Genomic DNA, 23,140 nt, shown 5'->3' with positions numbered 1-23,140 from the left:
CGACCCGTCATTCAAGGGGTGGTTGCAGTTTTGAGCCCCACCTGTTTAGCTAAAAAAATTATGTTTTACGTGTTATTTTGGTATTTATACCTTTCACATATCAGTTTGCAAACAATGTTAAAAATAAATAATTGAGTTAATAAAGCCGCATACAAACATGTTCTCTTTTTATCTTTCTTGAGTAAGGGAGCTCCAAAATGCAGGTGTTCAGCCTAGCTCAGTGCTTTCTGTGGTGGTGGGGCAGCCAGCGGAAAATACGGAGCGTACGGGTTGGTAATGTTCTCTAGTTGTGCCGTGATTGGCTCAGTGTTCTGTCACTCATGGGGACACTATGTCACCACAAAATCTACAGGTAGAGCTCAAAAATTCAAGCACCTGGGGTGCTGCCATAGTTACATTAGAAGTGCCCATCCAAGAAGGCTCAAGGTCATTGGCCACAGATAAAATGACGTCAAATCCCCTTATATCTACCGTAGTTTTGATTGGACTGATCATGTCAACATCATACTTTCAAAATCTTAGCTAGCAGTCATCATCATGAATCAATCAAATGTATTCATAAAGCCCTTTTTTCCATCAGCCGATGTCACAAAGTGCTGTACAGAAACCCAGCCTAAAACCCCAAACAGCAAGCAATGGAGATGTAGAAGCACGGTGGCTAGGAAAAACTCCCTGGAAAGGCCAAAACCTAGGAAGAAACCTAGAGAGGAACTAGGCTGAGGGGTGGCCAGTCCTCTTCTGGCTGTGCCGGGTGGAGAATATAACAGAACATGGCCAAGATGTGCAAACGTTCATAGATGACTAATCAAGTCGACAATCTACTGGCAAATCCTTTTCAATCCTTGTCCTATGAAGAGAAATTATAGATAAAACGTATCGGTGCTCATCGGTCATGAACATTACACAACAAGTTGGAAATCACAAATTCAACAATGAGTGGTTTGGAAGGAATCAGTGCCTAACTGATGTGTTGCAAAGCAATCACTAGCCTGCTATTCAGACGAGTGGGCGTGTGGTCCAAGTCTGGGTTTAAGGGTCTCTTTTCCAAGCTTAAAAGGATAAACATTCAACACCATGGTTGAATACATTGAACATGCTGTCAATCCAACATGACTTCTGCCGCGTTCAAAAAAACTGGAAACTCGGAACTGGGAAATGGGAGACTTCAGTGAGTTCAAGACAACTGGGAACTCTGAACAAAACTAGCTCCGACTGGGAAAATACGGTCATACAATTCGGAATTTCAAGTCAGGAACTTGGGCTTCTTGCTTGAGCTACGACCTGAAGATCACTGATGTCATGATTCAACCTTGTGTTTTTCTGAGTTCCCAGTTGTCTTGAAAGCACCATAAATCCAGAGTGCCAGACTTTGATGACAAAGTTTGATGACAAAATTCGCCCACGAAGGACCACCGCACCACCTTCCTGTTCATTTGAGCACCGCACAAGGTGAGTCCAAAAATGTCTTGTATGCTGCTGCATCAATGATGTAATATGCCAGGGAGATATGTATACTGTAGCTAAGAAAGTAATACTAAGTGTATGTTGTGTGGTAAGCTGTTAGTAGCCCATGTGTCTCACTAATAATTTGTTCCTTTCCCCCTCATAATTCAGCGTACTGTTCTGACTTGGTGGTGCACATGTAGCCTATAACCTGTTTTAGAGAAATGTAATCATTGAATATTATAAGAGCTTTCATTGTCTGCTTATATGCCTCCTTTATTTATCCTACGGTTCTGACTTGGTGTACAGGGAGAATACTGTAAGAACGGCCCATGTTCTGAATTCTGTCGCTGTACCTTTCAAAAGTGCTGAACAAATAGTTATATTGACTATGTCTGTCCTAGCTCGCTCATTAATGTCTTAATAGAAATTGCCTCTTATCCGCTCGTCGTCCCATTTATACATCTCAATTGTCAAAAGAAACCACATTTGTTTAAGCAAGTCAGCCATATCAGCTATGTGTTTTTAAAGGGTAGTAAATGAGGCTGAATGAACTGTTTCGATGCCAGACAAGGCTTCGCTGATAGCCAGGTGTAGAGGTGGTAAGGATTCACTCCATGATGCTGAAAAGAAAGCTCTGCTGTTGGGACAGCTTTATGTAGGCCCTAACAGTTTGGGCACCGTTTGTCACCGTTCTAGTGCAATTCATGTATTGTGTAGTGTTGTGTAGTGTGGCTTTGCTGGCATGCATATATATATTTTTGGGAGTTTGCCCTACCAAGATTTACATGCTAAAATCGCCACTGTCAAGGTGAGCTTAAAAAAATACTTTATTACTCTTTATTCTTAACTTATTTTAATAAAAACAATTTGCAGTGATACTCTATTGTTTCTAACTAATGCTTATGTACCTGTTTGGTTTTATACCATGCCCTCCCAAATCAACCACCATCAGTACAAACCAGAAAACCCTGTGGTCACGTTTCAGAAGGGACCGACTTCAGGTCTCAGGGAAGGGGACGTCAATCTGTCAGGCTTAGCTAGCTCCAACCAGCTGGAGCCGGTAAGACTAGCATCCACACAGTGAGTGGGTCCATAGGGATCAAGGTTGAGAAACACTAATGCAGTCTATTCTAGAACCATAGACATGCATGTTGGCAGTCACTGTCAGTATTCAGTCTGATGTTGGTGTAATGCATCAGGACAGGTGGACAGGCAGCCCTGGGCGGTAGGTAACAGCTCAGTCTTACAGCCCTGGGCGGTAGGTAACAGCTCAGTCTTACAGCCCTGGGCGGTAGGTAACAGCTCAGTCTTACAGCCCTGGGCGGTAGGTAACAGCTCAGTCTTACAGCCCTGGGCGGTAGGTAACAGCTCAGTCTTACAGCCCTGGGCGGTAGGTAACAGCTCAGTCTTACAGCCCTGGGCGGTAGGTAACAGCTCAGTCTTACAGCCCTGGGCGGTAGGTAACAGCTCAGTCTTACAGCCCTGGGCGGTAGGTAACAGCTCAGTCTTACAGCCTTGGGCGGTAGGTAACAGCTCAGTCTTACAGCCCTGGGCGGTAGGTAACAGCTCAGTCTTACAGCCTTGGGCGGTAGGTAACAGCTCAGTCTTACAGCCCTGGGCGGTAGGTAACAGCTCAGTCTTACAGCCCTGGGCGGTAGGTAACAGCTCAGTCTTACAGCCCTGGGCGGTAGGTAACAGTTCAGTCTTAAAGAGTTAGTTAGTTTAATAGCATGGTTAGGATAACACTTTGGCCAAAACCCAGAAACTCAGACAATCAGACACTCAGACACTCAGACACACACCCTAGAGAGAAGCTGCCACAGAGCGAAGGGTGTGTGTGAGTATATATTTCTAATTCTCTAATAAATCTAAATTAAGTTTATACAAACATGTCTTCTAAAAATAGACCTTACAGTACTTCTCTCTCTGTGTTTACCCCTCTTTCTTCCTGGTATTAGAGGTAAGGAACGGCTCTTTCATTAGCATCTCTAACCCATTCAGTTCCATTGAGAACTAAGGGCCCTACCCTCCTCACTGAGTGCATTGTATATGATGTGTAGAGACGTGTTCAGTCTCGTCACTGTGGTCTGAGCGCTCCAACTGAGACCCGGAGTAAAGCCACCAAAACAGGCCTGTGCCAGCCAGGAAACTCTTAAGTAGCACAAAACCACACAACACCCCCAACTTCCTCCCAATAAGGCCAGCACAGGCCCCACGTTTTCAGATTGTGAATGAGTGGAGAGTGGCGGGGGGGGGGGGGGGGGGGGCATTCTTGCCCCCCCGCCACCTCTCCACTCATTCACAATCAGGTCAGGGGCTTAATCAGTGAAGGTCAAGGTTTACAATGTTGTGGATAGAGCTGACATGAAAACAGACAGAATCATTTATACTCTATGCAACACATTTCTATCATGTAAGGTTTTATATCTTGTCATATTCCTTCCTGTCTGGTAACTATTGTATAACCTCACAGATTACAGCTCAGATCTGGATGGATGACAGTTTACAGAGAAGAGGGGGAGAAAAGGGGAAGATGAGGAGGGGGAGAAAAGGGTAAAAAAGGAGGTATGGGTAAAAAGGAGGAGGGGGAGAAAGGAGGAGGGAGATACTCCATTGAAAGGAGGCTAGGGTTCTATTACTAATGCCTACATTGTTAATGTGGAGACCTGGCTCTGGTTGAGCTGTGGGGACTGGGAAGACAACCACACAGCTCTTTCCAGTAAAGGAGATTCTACACAGGCCTCTCTCCATGCTTCTTCTATGCGTTTTATCGAATGCCATCAAAGCTAAAACAAAAGATCCAACCAACAGTTTTTGTTGAATAGTTTACAAAGTATCTTCACTCCAGTAATGACATTCCTTTCACATGATTGTGTGACCCCACTGACACAAAAGTTCACCACCAGTTTCACACATGCACCAACATGGTAGTTACCATGCCTCTGTGCAGTAGACAGAGTGCTACTCCCTCTCCTGTCCCATGAATCTCTTTGTTCGCTCATCATGTTCCCACAAGCAGCAGGCGGTAAAACACATGTTAGCAGCCTGGAAAGACCTCCTTGCCTTTACACGTCTGGTCTGAAGGACAAAGTCATGATCACAGGTGGTACAGTCCTTGATTGTCGCCCCTTGAGAAATACAGTATAATCACCCAGTCTGACATGAACCCCTAGACCCTAACCCCTCCCTTCCCCTCCACATTATTTAACCCCTACAGCTAACCCCTCCCTTCCCCTCCACATTATTTAACCCCTACAGCTAACCCCTCCCTTCCCCTCCACATTATTTAACCCCTACAGCTAACCCGTCTGTTCGCTGGGCCATGCAGTAACTTCATGTGTTGTTGTGGTATGTGGTGTATGGGCAGGGTGGGCAGGGCAGTCTTGGTATGTGGACTGAAATGCAACAGATTGTATTGGGGATGTGGAAGTATGTGTGTGTGTGTGTGTGTGTGTGTGTGTGTGTGTGTGTGTGTGTGTGTGTGTGTGTGTGTGTGTGTGTGTGTGTGTGTGTGTGTGTGGTGTGGAGCACCATGCTGTGTGGAGTGCCATGCTGTGTGAAGTGCCATGCTGTGTGGGTATGAGCTGGTGATGGAGCCAACTGTTGGTGGTGGTGTGGCAAGAAGAAGGGCAGCTGTGTGAGTGAGTGAGAGGACAAGTAAGGGATGAACAGCCATTCCACAGCTGTGTGTGTGTACTATTGTGTGTGTGTGTGTGTGTGTGTGTATGTGAGGGGAACCCAGTTCTAATATGGTATTACAGTCTGGGTTTACCAGGTCCCCATCTGCCATGGGGATAACAACACACACGACAATAACAACTGGGTCAAACGGCCACCGTTGCCCTGTTGCCATGCGTGCTCACTGTGTGTGTGGATGCCCTGTTGCCATGCGTGCTCACTGTGTGTGTGGATGCCCTGTTGCCATGCGTGCTCACTGTGTGTGTGGTTGCCCTGTTGCCATGCGTGCTCACTGTGTGTGTGGATGCCCTGTTGCCATGCGTGCTCACTGTGTGTGTGGATGCCCTGTTGCCATGCGTGCTCACTGTGTGTGTGGATGCCCTGTTGCCATGCGTGCGCACTGTGTGTGTGGATGCCCTGTTGCCATGCGTGCTCACTGTGTGTGTGGATGCCCTGTTGCCATGCGTGCTCACTGTGTGTGTGGATGCCCTGTTGCCATGCGTGCTCACTGTGTGTGTGGATGCCCTCTGCCCAGCCCATAAATCTATGGATAAGATTAAATCTGTAATATTCTACATGATGAGCTGCAATATGTGGCTACTGTTCAGTCTTTGTCAAATCCTTTTTTGTCACGGAGCGTCAGGTGCCAACATGGTGGCTAGTCTGCTGCACTGTAAGCTACACTATATACACACAGCAGTATGTGGACACCACTTCAAATGACTGGATTCGGCTATTTCAGCCACACCCATTGCTGACTGGTGTATAACATTTGGCACACAGTCATACAATTTTCATAGACAAATATTGGCAGTAATATGGCCTTACTGAAGAATTTAGTGACTTTCAACCTTGGCACCGTCATAGGATGCCACCTTTCCAACAAGTTAGTTCGTCAAATTTCTGCCCTGCTAGAGCTGCCCCGGTCAACTGTAAGTGCTGTTATTGTGAAGTGGTAGGCCACACAAGTTCACAGAACGGGACCGCCGAGTGCTGAAGTGTGTAATAATCGTTTGTCCACGGTTGCAACACTCACTACAGAGTTCCAAACTGTCTCTGGAAGCAACGTCAGCACAAGAACGGTTCGTCTGGAGCTTCATGAAATGGATTTCCATGGCCGAGCAGCCGCACACATGCCTAAGATCCCAATGCGCAATGCCAAGCGTTGGCTGGAGTGGTGTAAAGCTCGCCGCCATTGGACTCTGGAGCAGTGGAAACGCGTTCTCTGAAGTGATGAATCACGCTTCCCCAACTGGCAGTCCGACGGACTTATCTGGGTTTGGCAGATGCCAGGATAACGCTACCTGACCCAATGCATAGTGTCAACTGTAAAGTTTGGTGGAGGAGAAATAATGGTCTGGGGCTGTTTATGGCTCGGGCTAGGCCCCTTAAATCTAGTGAAGGGAAATCTTAACGTGACAGCCTACAATGACACTCTAGACCATTCTGTGGTTCCAACTTTGTGGCAACAGTTTGGGAAAGGCCCTTTCCTGTTTCAGCATGACAATGCTCTCGTGCACAAAGCGAGGTCCATACAGAAATGGTTTGTTGAGATCGGTGTGGAAGAACTTGACTGGCCTGCACAGAGCCCTGACCTCAACCCCATCGAATACCTTTGGAATGAATTAGAACACCTACCTTCAGCCAGGCCTAATCGCCCAACATCACTGCCCGACCTCACTAATCACTGCCCGCCTGTCCAACATCACTACTTTGGACGGCTCTGACTTAGAATATGTGGACAACTACAAATACCTAGGTGTCTGGTTAGACTGTAAACTCTCCTTCCAGACTCACATCAAACATCTCCAATCCAAAGTCAAATCTAGAATTGGCTTCCTATTCCGCAACAAAGCATCCTTTACTCATGCTGCCAAACATACCCTTGTAAAACTGACCATCCTACCAATCCTCGACTTCGGTGATGTCATTTACAAAATAGCGTCCAAAACCCTACTTAATAAATTGGATGCAGTCTATCACAGTGCCATCCGTTTTGTCACCAAAGCCCCATATACTACCCACCACTGCGACCTGTACACTCTCGTTGGCTGGCCCTCGCTTCATACTCGTCGCCAAACCCACTGGTTCCAGGTCATCTACAAGACCCTGCTAGGTAAAGTCCCCCCTTATCTCAGCTCGCTGGTCACCATAGCAGCACCTACCTGTAGCACGCGCTCCAGCAGGTATATCTCTCTAGTCACCCCCAAAACCAATTCTTCCTTTGGACGCCTCTCCTTCCAGTTCTCTGCTGCCAATGACTGGAACGAACTACAAAAATCTCTGAAACTGGAAACACCTATCTCCCTCACTAGCTTTAAGCACCAGCTGTCAGAGCAGCTCATAGATTACTGCACCTGTACATAACCCATCTACAATTTAGCCCAAACAACTACCTCTTTACCTACTGTATTTATTTATTAATTTTGCACCCCATTATTTCTGTCTCTACTTTGCACTTTCTTCCACTGCAAACCAACCATTCCAGTGTTTTTTTAGTTTTTATTTGACTTGCTGTGTTGTACTCACTTCGCCTCCATGGCCTTTTATATTTTTATTTATTTATACATATATTTGTTTGCCTTCACCTCCCTTATCTCACCTCACTTGCTCACATTGTATATAGACTTATTTTTTTTCCCACTGTATTATTGACTATATGTTTGTTTTACTCCATGTGTAACTATGTGTTGTTGTATGTGTCGAACTGCTTTGCTTTATCTTGGCCAGGTCGCAATTGTAAATGAGAACGTGTTCTCAATTTGCCTACCTGGTTAAATAAAAAAAAATAAAAAAAATAATCAGTCCCCACATCAATGTTCCAACATCTAGTGAAAAGCCTTCCCAGAAGAGTGGAGGCTGTTATAGCAGCAAAGGGGGGGACCAACACCATAATGATGCACATGATGTTGGAATGAGATGTTTGACAAGCAGGTGCCCACATACTTTTGGTAATTAGTGTAAATCTGTGTCTGTGGGCTAGCCCTGAGAGACTGGAGGAAATGTGGCACAATGTCCTTCCGCTTGGCCAGCGGACCAGTCTCTGTGTGTTGACAAGCATATCTCTGTTACTGAATGGAAGTAAGAGACAGACAACACACCACTGTTCATCACCCTCTCCACTGTCACACACACACACACACACACACACACACACACACACACACACACACACACACACACACACACACACACACACACACACACACACACACACACACACACACACACACACACACACACAGGATATTCCAAGGAAACAGAACATCTCTTTTAGGACACCTCTAGTCAAACGTTCCCTTGGTTTGACAAAGGAGAGATACATTCCAAAGAAGAGATTCCAGGGATGTGTTTTTACTTGTACTCTAAAACCTCTCTTGGAGCTTAATAGTTCAGGAGATGGAAGTGGGTTCACCGTCTTGATCAATGTCAACTCAGGTGTTAAATAAAAAGCATGAGCTGGTGCACACCCAGAGAAAATGATGTAGAGGTGCTGACTAACGGTGAATAAACTGTAAGCTATACAAACAGAGAGAGTCGCACACTCCATATGTATTAACCTCCCAGTCATTTATTGGGTAAAAAACCACCAACGTTTCGGCATCACTGTGCATTCTTGAGGGTGGGAGAAGCTCTGAAGAAGGCACAGTTACGCCGAAACGTTGTTTTTTTACCCAATAAATGACTGGGAGGTTTTATATATGGAGTGTGCGACTCTCTTTGTTTTATAACTCATGTGTTTAAGACAACATGTTGACTCATGACATGAGCCAGGCAGAATATACTGAGAAAAAGCGCTTCCTTAAGCTCCCGGAAAGGATTTGAAAAACTTTTGGAATCAATTCAAACAAAGCAAAATACAACAACAAAACAAACTGCTACAGTTTTATCAGATGAATGAACAGTCAATGAAGTGAACGTGTTGGCATGACAACGTGGCACAGATTCCTGCTGGTGCTGCCCATGTTATGACCAAGCCATCCAGATTGGCAGATTGGTAGAGAGCGAAGACTCTTCCGTAGTGAGGGTGACTCTTCCGTCACCCTCACTGCCTCTTCCATGTGACGTAGCAGTGAGTATGACACCGGCGGTGCCAACTGCGAAGGTTCGGTGTTGAGGGGCTCGGGTGAGTTTAAACCCACATTATCCCAAAGCCTGTCCTTCTGGCAGTGGAGAAACGGAGACAAGAGACTCTCACTGTGCAACGGCCTGGGTGTGCACAGCATGCAAATTAAAACAGCCAATTTGTAAAATATATGGGGGGGGGGGGGGGGGGGGGGGGGTGTTTTCATTTGAATTCTCTTGTTGAACATTTACTAGAATCTAGTCCTGATTGCTTGGCGCAGGGCAACAAACACAGTCATTGGGAGTTGAAGATTGTTAGTAACCAGATACCAATCAACTGCTGGGACAGTATTTCCATTTATGCAAATAGAGTAGTTTTGCAAGAGGGAGGGATAGATTTAGATGTTCCACATGGAATGACAACAAAGCGAAAATAAAGTGTAAAAAAAAAAGTGCATTAAACTGAAGTAGAACTTCCTCACCTCTCTGACAATACCGTTCAGTCACACACACAGCTGCACACGCACCGTATTCTGTCACGTGCACTGTCAGTCACAAACACCGCCCCCCTGCCACACAAACACACATCTTACCTGTTATCAAGTTGAGTTGCAGCCACATCCTGGTGATGTCATGGCAGAGCAGGGACACTCGGTTGAGGGCCATCCTGTCCCCCCTCTCCCCCCGGGAGAACACACACACACTCCCAAACACACACACACACTCTCAGAATAAGCAGTCGTATGAGCGACAGCCATCCATTCCTCCACAGCCTGAGTGCTGAGACTTCAGCCGTACACTGAACGCTCCGTCGCTGGGCGGCACACACACACACTCACCACCCCCCCCCCATCCCTCCCCCTCTGTCTCCATATACACACTCAGCTAGACTGGGCTCAGTTTCAGATTACACCTCCCACTGATCCCTCTCTCCCAGGTACTGAAAGAGCGTAAACAAACAACTCAGAGAGAGAAATAGACAGACACAGAGAGATGGAGAGAGAGAGAGAGAGAGAAAGAGAAAGAGAGAGAGATGGAGGAAGGGAGGGGGAAAGAGAGAGCAGCCAGATGTAATTCCCTCAGATAAGCCTATACATGTGCACCTCACACATCTATAATCTGTGTGTAAGCTGGTCTGGGATCAGATCAAGGGGAGATAAAGACAAGTGACAGACAGAATGTGGTTGGTACCAAAGCCATCGTCCCTCACACAGCCCTCTGGAGGACCCCTCTCTGTCTGATACCCCTCAGCCAATCAGGAGCCAGGGCCTGAGTGATGTCACAGAGCAGCTGCCTGTATGGGACCGCCTCCAGCTCAATGCCACCTATGACATTTACTGGCCTTTCATGCAGCCAGAGATATGGAGAGGGATGCTGCCCCCACTGATCTAGGGTCAGTTTTGTGTTAAGCTGATCCTAGATCTGTCACACACACAACCACACGTTTGTTTTACTATCCTTGTGGGGACCAAACAATTCCCTGACCCCTAACCCTTAATTTAACCTTAATCCCAAACCCTAAAGTGGGTCGTTTAGAAATCCAAAGGGGTCAAAAGCCATCCACGGACCCCCCACACCAATCCCACATCAACAACGAGTATTTAGTGTCAGTTCTGTGTCTGACAAGTAGTATGGAGTTCTGTTTCTTCATCCTATGTAATGTATTCTCAGTGAATTTTGTGTTTTTTTTCCTTGTTCAGAGAAATTAGTAATTGTATTTGTTGGGTTTATTTCCCATCCTACATCCTGATATTACCAGGTTCTGACCACTAGATGGTGCTGTTCCTGCTATTTAAAGAATTCCCACATCCATTGTTAAAGGGATGGTTCACCCAAACTACATATTGTTTTTTTTTACTGTATAAGCAGTCTATGGACCAGGTATGACAGCAACCCATGCTTTGCTTTTGTTTACAGTGGCACTGTTTCAAATGCTAACTTTTTTGCATTTGTGTCACAATTCCAACCCAAGTCAATGGTACCGACACAGAGTACAAAACATTCGGAACACCTGCTTTTTCCATGACATAGACTGACCAGGTGAAAGCTATGATCCCTTATTGACGCCACATGTTAAATCCACTTCAAATCAGTGTAGATGAAGGAGAGGAGACAGGTTAAAGAAGGACTTTTAAGCCTGGAGACAATCGAGACATGGGTTGTGTATGTGTGCCATTCAGAGGGTGGATGGGTGAGACAAAAGATTCAAGTGCCTTTGAACGGGGTATGGTAGTAGGTGACAGGCACACCGGTTTAAGTGGGTTAAGAACTGAAATGCTGCTGGGTTTTTCACGCTCAACTGTTTCCCGTGTGTATCAAGAACGGTTCACCACCCAAAGGACATCCAGCCAACTTGACACAACTGTGGGAAGCATTGGAGTCAACATGGGCCAGCATCCCTGTGGAACGCTTTTGGCACCTTGTAGAGTCCATGCCCCAATGAATTGAGGCTGTTCTGAAGGTAAAAGGGGGTACAACTCAATATTAGGAAGGTGTTCTTAATGTTTTGTACACAGTGTATATTAGCACACACACACACACACACACACACACACACACACACACACACACACACACACACACACACACACACACACACACACACACACACTGCAGGAGGAGAGCAAGGGACCCAGTGTGCCACACACAGAGAGCAGGCAAACAGAAGAGAGCCATTACTGCTGGGACTGAATAAACCAATAGGTTCTGTATTCAGAGGAAAAACACACAAATCTTTACAGTTCCAATAGGAGGACAGCAAAACCTTGATGAAACAGAGGGCACATTGGAGGGAGGGAGAGAAGGGGGTGATAAGGGGGGTGTAAAGAGGGGCGAGAGGGAGAAAGAAGCGAGGAGCTTGTAGACTTCTCTCCCAGTCTTCCCTTTTACCAGCTCTGTTCTAGACACTCAGACACCAGGTGATCTGGACCCCTGACATTGACCTGTTGTCTCCTGACTCCCCTTGTGTGTCTGTGTGGTGTGTGTGTCTGTGTGGTGTGTGTGTCTGTGTGGTGTGTGTGTCTGTGTGGTGTGTGTGTCTGTGTGGTGTGTGTGTCTGTGTGGTGTGTGTGTCTGTGTGGTGTGTGTGTCTGTGTGGTGTGTGTGTCTGTGTGGTGTGTGTGTCTGTGTGGTGTGCGTGTCTGTACTTAGCCATAGATCTACAGAGTTTTGATTATTTTACTGTCAATGAGGAAAACTCTGTTAGATAATGTGAAATGCAGAATGTTTACAGTCAGTGTTAATGGCCGGTGGTCCTGTCTACTGAGCCTCTCCTTGACATAAAAGTCCAGAGGGACTTGGTGCATGGATCACAGCTAGTGAGATAGTGAAGCAGTGGGCTAATCTCCTCAGGAAGTAATACGAGACTCTAGCTGAGACGGTTACACACAGACGAGCACTGTGTGGGAAATCCCCTCAACTCACTACACAGATCCTATCGCACATGGCAATCAACTAGAGGTCGACCGATTAATCAGGGCGAATTTCAAGTTTTCATAACAATCGGTAATCGGCATTTTTGGACACCGATTGTGGCCGATTTTTATTATATATATTTTTTTTTACCTTTATTTAACTAGGCAAGTCAGTTAAGAACACATTCTTATTTACAATGACGGCCTAGGAACGGTGGGTTAACTGCCTTGTTCAGGGGCAGAATGATAGATTTTTACCTTGTCAGCTCGGGGATTCGATCTTGCCACCTTCCGGTTACAAGTCCAACGCTCTAACCTCCTGCCTTACATTGCACTCCACAAGGAGTCTGCGTGGCAGGCTGACTACCTGTTACGCGAGGGCAGCAAGAAGCCAAGGTAAGTTGCTAGCTAGCATTAAACGTATCTTATAAAAAACAATCAATCTTAACATAATCACTAGTTAACTACACATGGTTGATGATATTACTAGTTTATCTAGCGTGTCCTGCGTTGAGTATAATCGATACGGTGCCTGTTAATTTATCATTGAATCACAGCCTACTTTGCCAAACGGGTGATGATTTAACAAGCGCATTCGTGAAAAAAACACTGTCGCTGCACCAGTGTAACCATAAACATAAACATCAATGCCTTTCTTAAAATCAATACACAAGTATATATTTTTAAACCTGCAAATTTTGTTAATATTGCCTGCTAAAATGACTTTCTTTTAACTAGGGAAATTGTGTCACTTCTCTTGCGTTCTGTGCAAGCAGAGTCAGGGTATATGCAGCAGTTTGGGCTGCCTGGCTCGTTGCGAACTGTGTGAAGACCATTTCTTCCTAACAAAGACCGTAATTAATTTGCCAGATTTGTACATAATTATGACATAACATTGAAGGTTGTACAATGTAACAGCAATATTTTGTTTTTTCGAAAAAATAGTTTCCAGGATTTGACTATATTAATGACCTAAGGCTCGTATTTCTGTGTGTTATTATGTTATAATTAAGTTTATGATTTGATATTTGATAGAGCAGTCTGACTGAGCGGTGGTAGGCAGCATCAGGCTCGTAAGCATTCATTCAAACAGCACTTTCCTGCGTTTGCAAGCAGCTCTTCGTTGTGCTTCAGCTGGTGTAACCGCTGTGAAATGGCTAGCTGGTTTGCAGGGTGCGCGCTAATAGCGTTTCAATCGGTGACGGCACTCGCTCTGAGACCTTGAAGTAGTTGTTCCCCTTGCTCTGCAAGGGCCTTGGCATTTGTGGAGCAATGGATAACGATGCTTCGAGGGTGGCTGTTTTCAATGTGTTCCTGGTTCGAGCCCAGGTAGGGGCGAGGAGAGGGATGGAAGTTATACTGTTACACTGGCAATACTAAAGTGCCTATAAGAACATCCAATAGTCAAAGGTATATGAAATACAAATGGTATAGAGAGAAATAGTCCTAGAATTCCTACAATAACTACAACCTAAAACTTATTTCCTGGGATTATTGAAGACTCATATTAAAAGGAACCACCAGCTTTCATATGTTCTCATGTTCTGAGCAAGGAACTTAAACGTTAGCTTTTTTACATGGCACATATTGCACTTTTACTTTCTTCTCCAACACTTTGTTTTTGCATTATTTAAACCAAATTGAACATGTTTCATTATCTTTTTTGAGGCTAAATTGATTTTATTGATGTATTATATTAAGTTAAAATAAAAGTGTTCATTCAGTATTGTTGAAATTGTCATTATTACAAATAAATAAATAAATAAATAGGCCAATTAATTGGTATCGGCTTTGTTTGGTCCTCCAATAATAGGTATCGGCGTTAAAAATACATAATCGGTCGACCTCTACAATCAGTCCCCCCCTACGCTACAGCCATCCAGACATAGGAGACAACCATCTGTCTGGCCATGGTGGAAAGCACAGAGTCATGTACTTCCTCTGCTGTTCTATTTATATTGTCATTGTGGTCCTTTATGAGACGGCCACCTAGTGATGAAGTCATGTATCTGACAGTGCTCCATGTTTCCACAGACTACAGAACAGATTAGGAGACCCCTCTACATAGAGGATGTTGTATAATCCCAGGCAGTATTCAGACAGAGTGGCATTAGGTTTTTCATTTAATGTAAAAACTGAAATGACTGAGAGATTAGAGATGAGGGACGATGGGGTTAGAACGGTAAAATGAATTGGTTTCATCCCATCTCTCTCTCCAGTCTGTGTCCTATAGACTCCCACAGTCCAATATATCTAGAGACAGAGTATTACCAGCAACCTAGTCTCTCTCGTCAGGCTGGTTCTGGCTCCCAGACTACAGCAGACAAGACTGTGGTTTCATGGGATAATATAAAAGGATCATTTGACCTGTTACTGTCTCTCTCTGCCCCAGGGCCACTCCATCCCTCCCTCTCAATCGTTTCCCCATCCCTTCCCCAATACTTATCTACCTCCTGTTACACAACATTATAATAACGTCATAATGAACATACCAATAACATAGGTAATGTTATGAGTAATTGCTACGCATAAATATGCATCACTTCAATTACTTTTGAAAGACATTAATCCAGGCCCTACAGTAATTAGTCAAATACATCTGATGTCAGTCAACAGGGAGAGACTCAGGAGTAAACAAGCTTGCATCCCAAATAGCTCCCTAGTCCCTATACAGGGGGTCAAAAGTAGTGCACTATAAAGGGAATAGGGTGCCACTTGGGAAGCACACCAAGTGTGTCTGATCCAAATCCTTTTACATTGTCTCTCTGCCGGCGTAGTGATGAAAATAGACTGCCGTTACTGTATTTGTCCCCATTATGAGAAGCCTGTCCCAGGAACCAGGAAGCATATGGAGATTCAGCTTGTCAGCTGTTCTACTGTATTATGGGATGGCTGACAGCCTTCCTGTCACATGGTCCCACTGTAGGGGTGCGTCTCATCTCATATATCTGTACTGACCTGATAACTGATATGAAATCCAGGGCAGAAGATGGGAAGTAGACAGGGACAGTGTGTGACCTGTGTGACACTGAACGCTGACTCTAGGAAAGGAAGTGGTAGTTTATAAACGGACAGTTTCCTGTGGCTGCTGGATTGCTTTGGGACACGAGGCGTCTATTCACAGGGCATGGTGCACAACAGACCGGTCAGCATTTAATTTCCAAGAAACAGATTGTTAGGCAACTTAGTTGTGACCCATGCCTGGCCTGCTATGTTGTAAATTGTAAACATTGACACCCCTGGACTAGATGCTTCTGTCAATGTTTACAATGTAGACCAATCGATTGGTACGATGCTCTCGATTTGTTTGCATTACGTGCAACACTTGTACCTGTGTGATGAATAATAGAGGATTGATTGTCTTGTTGTTGACTGATGGAACTAAATACATGACTAATAGCAGCTGGAGCCAGGTACTATTAACATGACTTGATGTTAGTGTTATGGGTGGGGTTCCCACGGTCTCTGAGACAACTGTGAAGTGTGTGTTTGTGTGTCCATTATGTGTGAGACAGAAGCTGGTCCTGTGGGTGAGAGAAATTGACCTGTCTTAAGTAATCCAAGGGTCAAACATACTAGCTTTATTCTGGGTGGAACTTGTGGACAACTGAGCTTAGTACTTAGGCCACAGGTGTCAAACTCATTCCACCGAGGGCCAGGTGTCTGCAGGTTTTTGTTTTCGCCCTTTCAATTAAGACCTAGACAACCAGGTGAGGGGAGTTCCTTACTACTTATTCCATCAATCAAGTACAAGGGAGGAGTGAAAACCTGCAGTCACTCGGCCCTCCGTGGAATGAGTTTGACACGTGATCCAGGCGGTTGATATCAACTTTTAACTGATAACATGAGATTAGTGCTGACCGTTGGCAGGCCTGTTCAGTTGAAGGAAGTAATTGTTGTGGTTGATAAACCGATAAACATGTACTGGTCCTTTTAGTGGCCTGAGATGAAACAGTGGGTCTGGGGGGCATGGTGGAGACTGGACCCAGACTAACTGCTTTGATTAACTGTTTATGCCGGGCTTTCCCCGTCTCTTTATTCAAAAACCATTTCTTCCCTCCCCCCATAAACTTACCAGGAAAAGAAACATTGAGGTGTGACTTAAGGCCTGTGGGATCTGTGTAGGTGTAAGATAACAGCCACCTGAGAGCTGACATGATCTCAGGGGAATTTCTAGAGCGGGAACACCGGGACATGTAGGACTCATAAGACAATTGACCATCCACTGAGTCAATAAAGGATTAGACTTGTCTCTAGTTTAGCTGTCAAACCATCAGACAGGAAAACACCTAAAAATGAAATGTTGCTTTTGAGATCATTTATAGTACAAGAGAACAACAACCAATCTTTCATATTTCCTTTCTCTGACACTGTATGTGTATTTGTTTACCAAAGGGACTGGCTGGTCACTCCCCGTCTCCGTCTCTCTGTTTCTCAACCTCTCTATATCCCCATATCCTTCTCCGTCCCTCTATGTGCATCAGTTCAGAATGCCAGACGGTCATTAAGGCCAATTAGCTTGTTCCTGGCCACTCCCAGTCACGTCCGCCTCACCAGCAACCTGGGTGGTGCTACCAGGGCAGGCAGGCTTGTGTCCTTATCAAGATATCTTACTCGGAACCTGGGCGTCGTGACACATATTTGGGATAATGATTAAATAATCATACTTCCAACATTCATCATGTATAAAACACTATCAATAGCCTGACCCACCTGGGATTACCAGCTGTGGGGATTAGTATACGACTGCATTGAAAGACAGACAACTTGGGAAAGGAGGGATGGAAGAACAGATGGCAGACAAGATGGAAGGGAAAAACAAGGGAGGGAACAACAAACAAGAGAACAGGATAGAGGTAGAGAGAGCACAGCCAAAACAAGCAGACAAGCCTTCATGGTGGACAATGATTAATCTGAACATTTCACAGACAATTCAGTCAACCTAATGCAACACCTATTGCACACGCCCTGCTCAATCATAAAGAAACATCGATAGCATCCTATCAGGCACGGACAAAAAAAAACACCATTATCCATGCCACTTCTTAGCAAGACAAACACTGAAATCTTACCCGAGTCTGACAGAGAAAGCCTCATCATCTTTATCGGATACCGTAGCCGAGTCAAAAACATATTGCCTCTTTCACAAGCACAATACCAAAGGACGCACGCAACAGTCTACACTGGACTCGAGTAACACGAGTTGGATAAAGGATAGGACAGGAAAAGGGTAGACTATGTGTCAGTGACTGGGCCTGAGCTGTTCAGTATCTAGAGATGCTGACACTGCAGAGCGCTACAGAGGGGTCACAGTGAGGTTCAGAGGTCAGGGAAAGGTCACCGCTGGGCCGAGGAAACCAAAATCTACACTGACAGATAGAGAGGGTGTTCTATGGGATGAAAAGGAAACTGAAATATAAATGACTAGGAATCATGGTCATGTGATTGAGGTGTAACAGAACAAAAGTGGCGGAAAGTGTATCGGGACAGTTTTCTGGACACAGATAAATACTGGTCCTGAAGATTCCATTGAGAATGATTTCTAATCCAGGCCTAGCTTTAATCTGTCTGGGAAACTGGCCCATAGTGTGTTGTTAGGGCTGAATCCTACCATTAGATCCACACTTGAAACTCTGACTTTTAAGTAAACCATGCATGGATGTCAGTGGAGGCTCCTCAGAGAAAGGGGGAGACCCTCAGTGAATTTCATTTAAAAAAAAGTGAAACATTAAAAAACCTATAATTTTTTTATAAAACTATACTAAATGTATCCAAATATGTGTCACCAAATAATTGATTAAAACACACCGCTTTGCAATGAAGGTCTACAGTAGCCTCAACAGCACTCTGTAGGGTAGCACTATGGTGTAGCTGGAGGACAGCTAGCTTCCGTCCTCCTCTGGATACATTGACTTCAATACATAACCTAGGAGGCTCATGGTTCTCACCCCATTCCATTGACTTACACAGTAATTATGACGATTTCCTGAGGACATCTTCCAACCTGTCAGAGCTCTTGCAGCATGAACTGACATTTTGTCCTCCCAATCAAAGGATCAGAGAATTAATATAGTACTGAAAGCATAAGCTACAGCTAGTGCATACAATATGGTGAGTAGTTGACATAAAGAGAGAGAAAGACAATAGTTGAACAGTTTTGAACAATTACTGTCAGAAGGTGGGTGTAGCTGGTGCATGAAGTCAGGCGCAGGAGAGCAGAATGAGTGAGCAACGTACTTTACTCAAAATAAAGGCACAAGGTCACAATACACTTGACCAAAAATAAACTGTAATCAATTACGCACGGGTGAAAACAGCACCCGTCGAAATACTAGCCATAACGTACCGAATGAACATAGAAACAATCACGCACAAAAACATGGGGGAAACAGAGGGTTAAATACATGAACATGCAATTGGGGAATGAAACCAGGTGTGTAGAAAACAAAGACAAAACAAATAGAAAATGAATGGTGGATCAGCGATGGCTAGAAGACCGGTGACGTCGACCCCCGAACGCCACCCGAACAAGGAGAGGGACTGAATTCGGCAGAAGTCGTGACAATTACATTTCTTCAAAAATGAAGGAGAAGCAAGAGAGAGGGAGAGAGAGAGAGCTAGCTAGCTTTCACTTACTTAGCTAGCTAGCTAGATTAGCCTATTCAAACACCCGGTTCAAACTGAGAGGGCTTCTAGGTTAGCTAGTTGGTTACGGCTATCCAACACTGGAACTCTTCCAAGTCAAGGTAAGCCTTTGGTTTAATTAATTTATTGCCACCAGGACCTGCTGGTGTAGTTGAAAGTACTTGCTGACTGTACACTGTACTGTATGATTGTAGCGGGTTTACTAATGTGTTAGTTCTATTAGCTATGTTGACTATCACGTTAGATAATATGGTGACAACTATGAAGGCTGTGCGTAGTGGTTATGATATGAAGCTTTGGCTTGGAAAATATTTTTTTGCCTGGTCACAGACAGCTGATGTGTTGTACTAAAGTCCACAAGCGAAGGGAAAGGGTGAGAGAGGACAGCACGTAGATGCGAGAAGGAATTACAACAAGCAAAGTGATCATGCTGTTTGTATGTGGCTGCTATGAAAGTGAACTGTGTTTGCGTGTGATTAGGGGTGTATTCATTCCGCCAATTCTGTTGAAAAAAATGTTTCTCAAAACGGAAGCAAACGGAATGAAACATTGATAAACATACCCAAATTTTGTACAATAGAAACTCTTTGCAACTGTTGGACTAATGATTACGCCCTATATCAGCTAGATGCAGGCAGGAGGGTGCAAGGCGGTTATGAATGTGTCACTGTCTGTCACCTTGATTACAAAAAATGATCATCTTTACCTGTGCACCTACGTTGTAAACTTTCATTCATAGGCTAGGTTGTAACAACCTCATGATGGGTATAGGGAAATTAGAGTATCATGTAGTAGCCTAAACCCATCACTGTTACATTGAACTGGGTGAATGGAACATGAATGACAGTCATCCAACATGCTGTAATAGAAATAAGGCCATGCTCATAAAAAAATGAATCGCCCTCATCTTAAACGGCTCCGACCACCACTGATTGATGTCAATGGGAAATGAATGCAGAAATGTGAGTGGCTTACAAAGACTGAAATTAAGTGGAAATATTGGCACTGTCTAATGCCATCCAATAACATGGTGACAATCTTTCCTGTTTGCTTAGGACGGGCGCCTGCAGAATTCTCTCTTTAGCGAGTTCTACCCAGTAGACGGCGTGTGGAAAACAATCTCTGAAGCTCAACTTCAGACGGCTTCAGAGATATAAGAACATCTGACAAACTTTTGGTTTCGGGCTGAACTAAACCTTTAAATAGCGGCCATTCCCTGACAGCATGACACAGCAATCCAAGTCCCTGACAGGATGACACAGCAATCCAAGTCCCTGAGGTGCACATCAATGAGGCTAAAATTAACTCTTATCTTTTTTTCAGTTTAACAGACTTTGTAGTCCAAGGCAGGGTGAATGTTTTATGTCAAAATATTCAGGCAAAAATGCACTCTAATAGTATAGCTCAGCTGGGGTTTGGATTAGCACTGACTCCCATTATCCTTTCCTACGCATATTCAGCAACACCCTGAGCAAATAAGGATATAACCATGTAACAATTACCAGTGAACACAATAGGGATTTCCTGACACAGCTTGCCTTGTGCAATAAAACTGACTACAGCGAAAAGGAGATGAACGTCTCAAACACACCATATAGGTCCTGCATCCTGGCACATAAAACATTCAGATCAGCCTCATCCAGGAATGCATTACTTCAGAGCTGACCAATAGGCTGATGTTGAAGTCAGTGCTTATTAGTGCCATGATGAGAAACTCCACCAAGCATTACAAGGTTATGTACTGTATGTTATTACACTCTGGTGGGTGGCTGAACAGACCCTTTAACACTGTAAACATACAACCCTGGGTAATACACACACAGTACAGTAGTGCAGAGGTGCACGATGAACACACAGAGGCTCACACAAACACACTTTCACCACTGTCTCAAAGCAGTGAGCGTAAGAGCTAGCCACACATGACACACACATGCACACACACACACACACTCACTATGCAGCCGCTGACAGCTCTGTGAGAACCGGTAGAAGCTCTTCACTTCCTCCAGAGAGATGTGGACACATCCTCCTCCTCCGTGTCCACTGGACTGCAAACGCACCTCCATCTCATCCCTCTCTCCCATCTTCTCTTTTTCCTTCATATTCTCATCACTCTCTCCCGTCCTCATCACCACCTGTCACAGAGATATGAACCAGTGCTGCTCTGTCATCCCTCTCTTCACACCTCTATATTATGATGTCCCTCCCTCCCTCATTCCCTCTCTCCCACCTTCCAAACAGCTGCAGTAAAAATGAGTAGCTCTGAACGCTTTGTCGGTCCTCTCTCGAGTTTTTTTTTTACCTTTGAGAGCTACGCCTACACACACACACACACACACACACACACACACACACACACACACACACACACACACACACACACACACACACACACACACACACACACACACATACAGTTTCACTTCTGCCATTGAGCTGGATTTACCTGACTGCCTTACTCAGCTACAGTGCAACAGAAACAGATCTCTCCACCCTAACCACACAACAAGACTCCTGTAAGGTTCCAGTCACATTATAGCCATCTCTCTTACTCAGCTACTCACAATAAAGAGTATTCTGACAGGGAGGCTGTAACAAAACACAGTACCAGCACCTACAGGAAACCAACCCATACAAGTGCTTTTACAAGAACCCCTGTCCCAACCAACAGAGCCACCTTAATCATAGAAGACAAACACAACGAATCAGAGTCTTCCAACGTGACGTAACCTGAAACAAACCAAAATGGAATATTCCACTGCCAGTCACAGAACCACTGACCTCGGGGCCACTGACCTGAATGCTCCTACAGCTCTGTCTCAGACCAGCAGCAGAACCACTGACCTGAGTGCTCCTACAGCTCTGTTTCAGACCAGCAGCAGAACCACTGACCTGAGTGCTCCTACAGCTCTGTTTCAGACCAGCAGCAGAACCACTGACCTGAGTGCTCCTACAGCTCTGTTTCAGACCAGCAGCAGAATCACTGACCTGAATGCTCCTACAGCTCTGTTTCAGACCAGCAGCAGAATCACTGACCTGAGCGCTCCTACAGCTCTGTTTCGGACCAGCTGCAGAACCACTGACCTGAGCGCTCCTACAGCTCTGTTTCAGACCAGCAGCAGAATCACTGACCTGAGTGCTCCTACAGCTCTGTCTCAGACCAGCAGCAGAACCACTGACCTGACTGCTCCTGCAGCTTAGTCTCTTCTCTTCTTAGACCAGCAGCAGAAATGGCTAGCTGCCATCCTGACCCAATCACACACACAACAGAGACTATCTAGTGTACAAACCTTGTGAATGGAGGCCAGTAGTTGTAACTACACCACTATAGGAAATACTCTCAGCATGTTGCCCTCTACAACTGTTTCAACTCTTCACACGGTGGTTCCAGAGAGGTTATCCATTAAATCAAATCACATTTCATTGGTCACATACACGTGATTAGCAGATGTTATTGCAGGTGTAGCGAAATGCTTGTGCTTCTAGCACCGACATTGCAGTAATATCTAACAAATTACACAACATATACCCAATACACACAAATCTAAGTAGGAATGAATTAAGACTATATACATATGGACGAGCGATGAATTAAGACTATATACATATGGACGAGCGATGTCAGAGTGGAACGGATACAGTAGAATAGCATAGAAAAAAACTGTATATAAACTACCATTCAGACATTGTTAATGTTATAAATTACTATTGTAGCTGGAAACGGCTGATTTTTTATGGAATATCTACATAGGTGTACAGAGGCCCATTATCAGCAACCATCACTCCTGTGTTCCAATGGCACGTTGTGTTAGCTAATCCAAATTTATATTTTTAAAAGGCTAATTGATCATTAGAAAACCCTTTTGCAATTATGTTAGCACAGCTGAAAACTG

At 44.8% G+C, this 23,140-nt stretch overlaps 1 protein-coding gene across 10 annotated transcripts in view; it reads right to left on the bottom strand.

Moving 5' to 3' along the window:
- Nucleotides 1-21,420, bottom strand: part of LOC129840754 (guanine nucleotide exchange factor DBS-like) — a 61,799-nt gene extending 40,379 nt beyond the window's left edge. For 5 of the 10 annotated variants that reach the window (XM_055908913.1, XM_055908915.1, XM_055908918.1 and 2 more), the window contains exon 1: nucleotides 21,202-21,419. In XM_055908913.1, the coding sequence (XP_055764888.1) occupies nucleotides 21,202-21,376 (175 nt within the window). In that variant the 5' untranslated portion in view covers nucleotides 21,377-21,419. Of the gene's footprint in view, nucleotides 1-9,782; nucleotides 9,961-21,201 lie in introns of those variants that run through there. The other 5 variants (XM_055908909.1, XM_055908912.1, XM_055908917.1 and 2 more) reach the window with 2 other exon arrangements.
- Between the last annotated feature and the right edge of the window lie 1,720 nt (nucleotides 21,421-23,140).

Source organism: Salvelinus fontinalis, chromosome 41, assembly GCF_029448725.1.
Source record: "Salvelinus fontinalis isolate EN_2023a chromosome 41, ASM2944872v1, whole genome shotgun sequence".
Classification (NCBI taxonomy): domain Eukaryota; kingdom Metazoa; phylum Chordata; class Actinopteri; order Salmoniformes; family Salmonidae; genus Salvelinus; species Salvelinus fontinalis.
The sequence above is the reverse complement of the archived record's forward strand: the minus strand, read 5'-3'. Positions and strand labels throughout refer to the sequence as shown.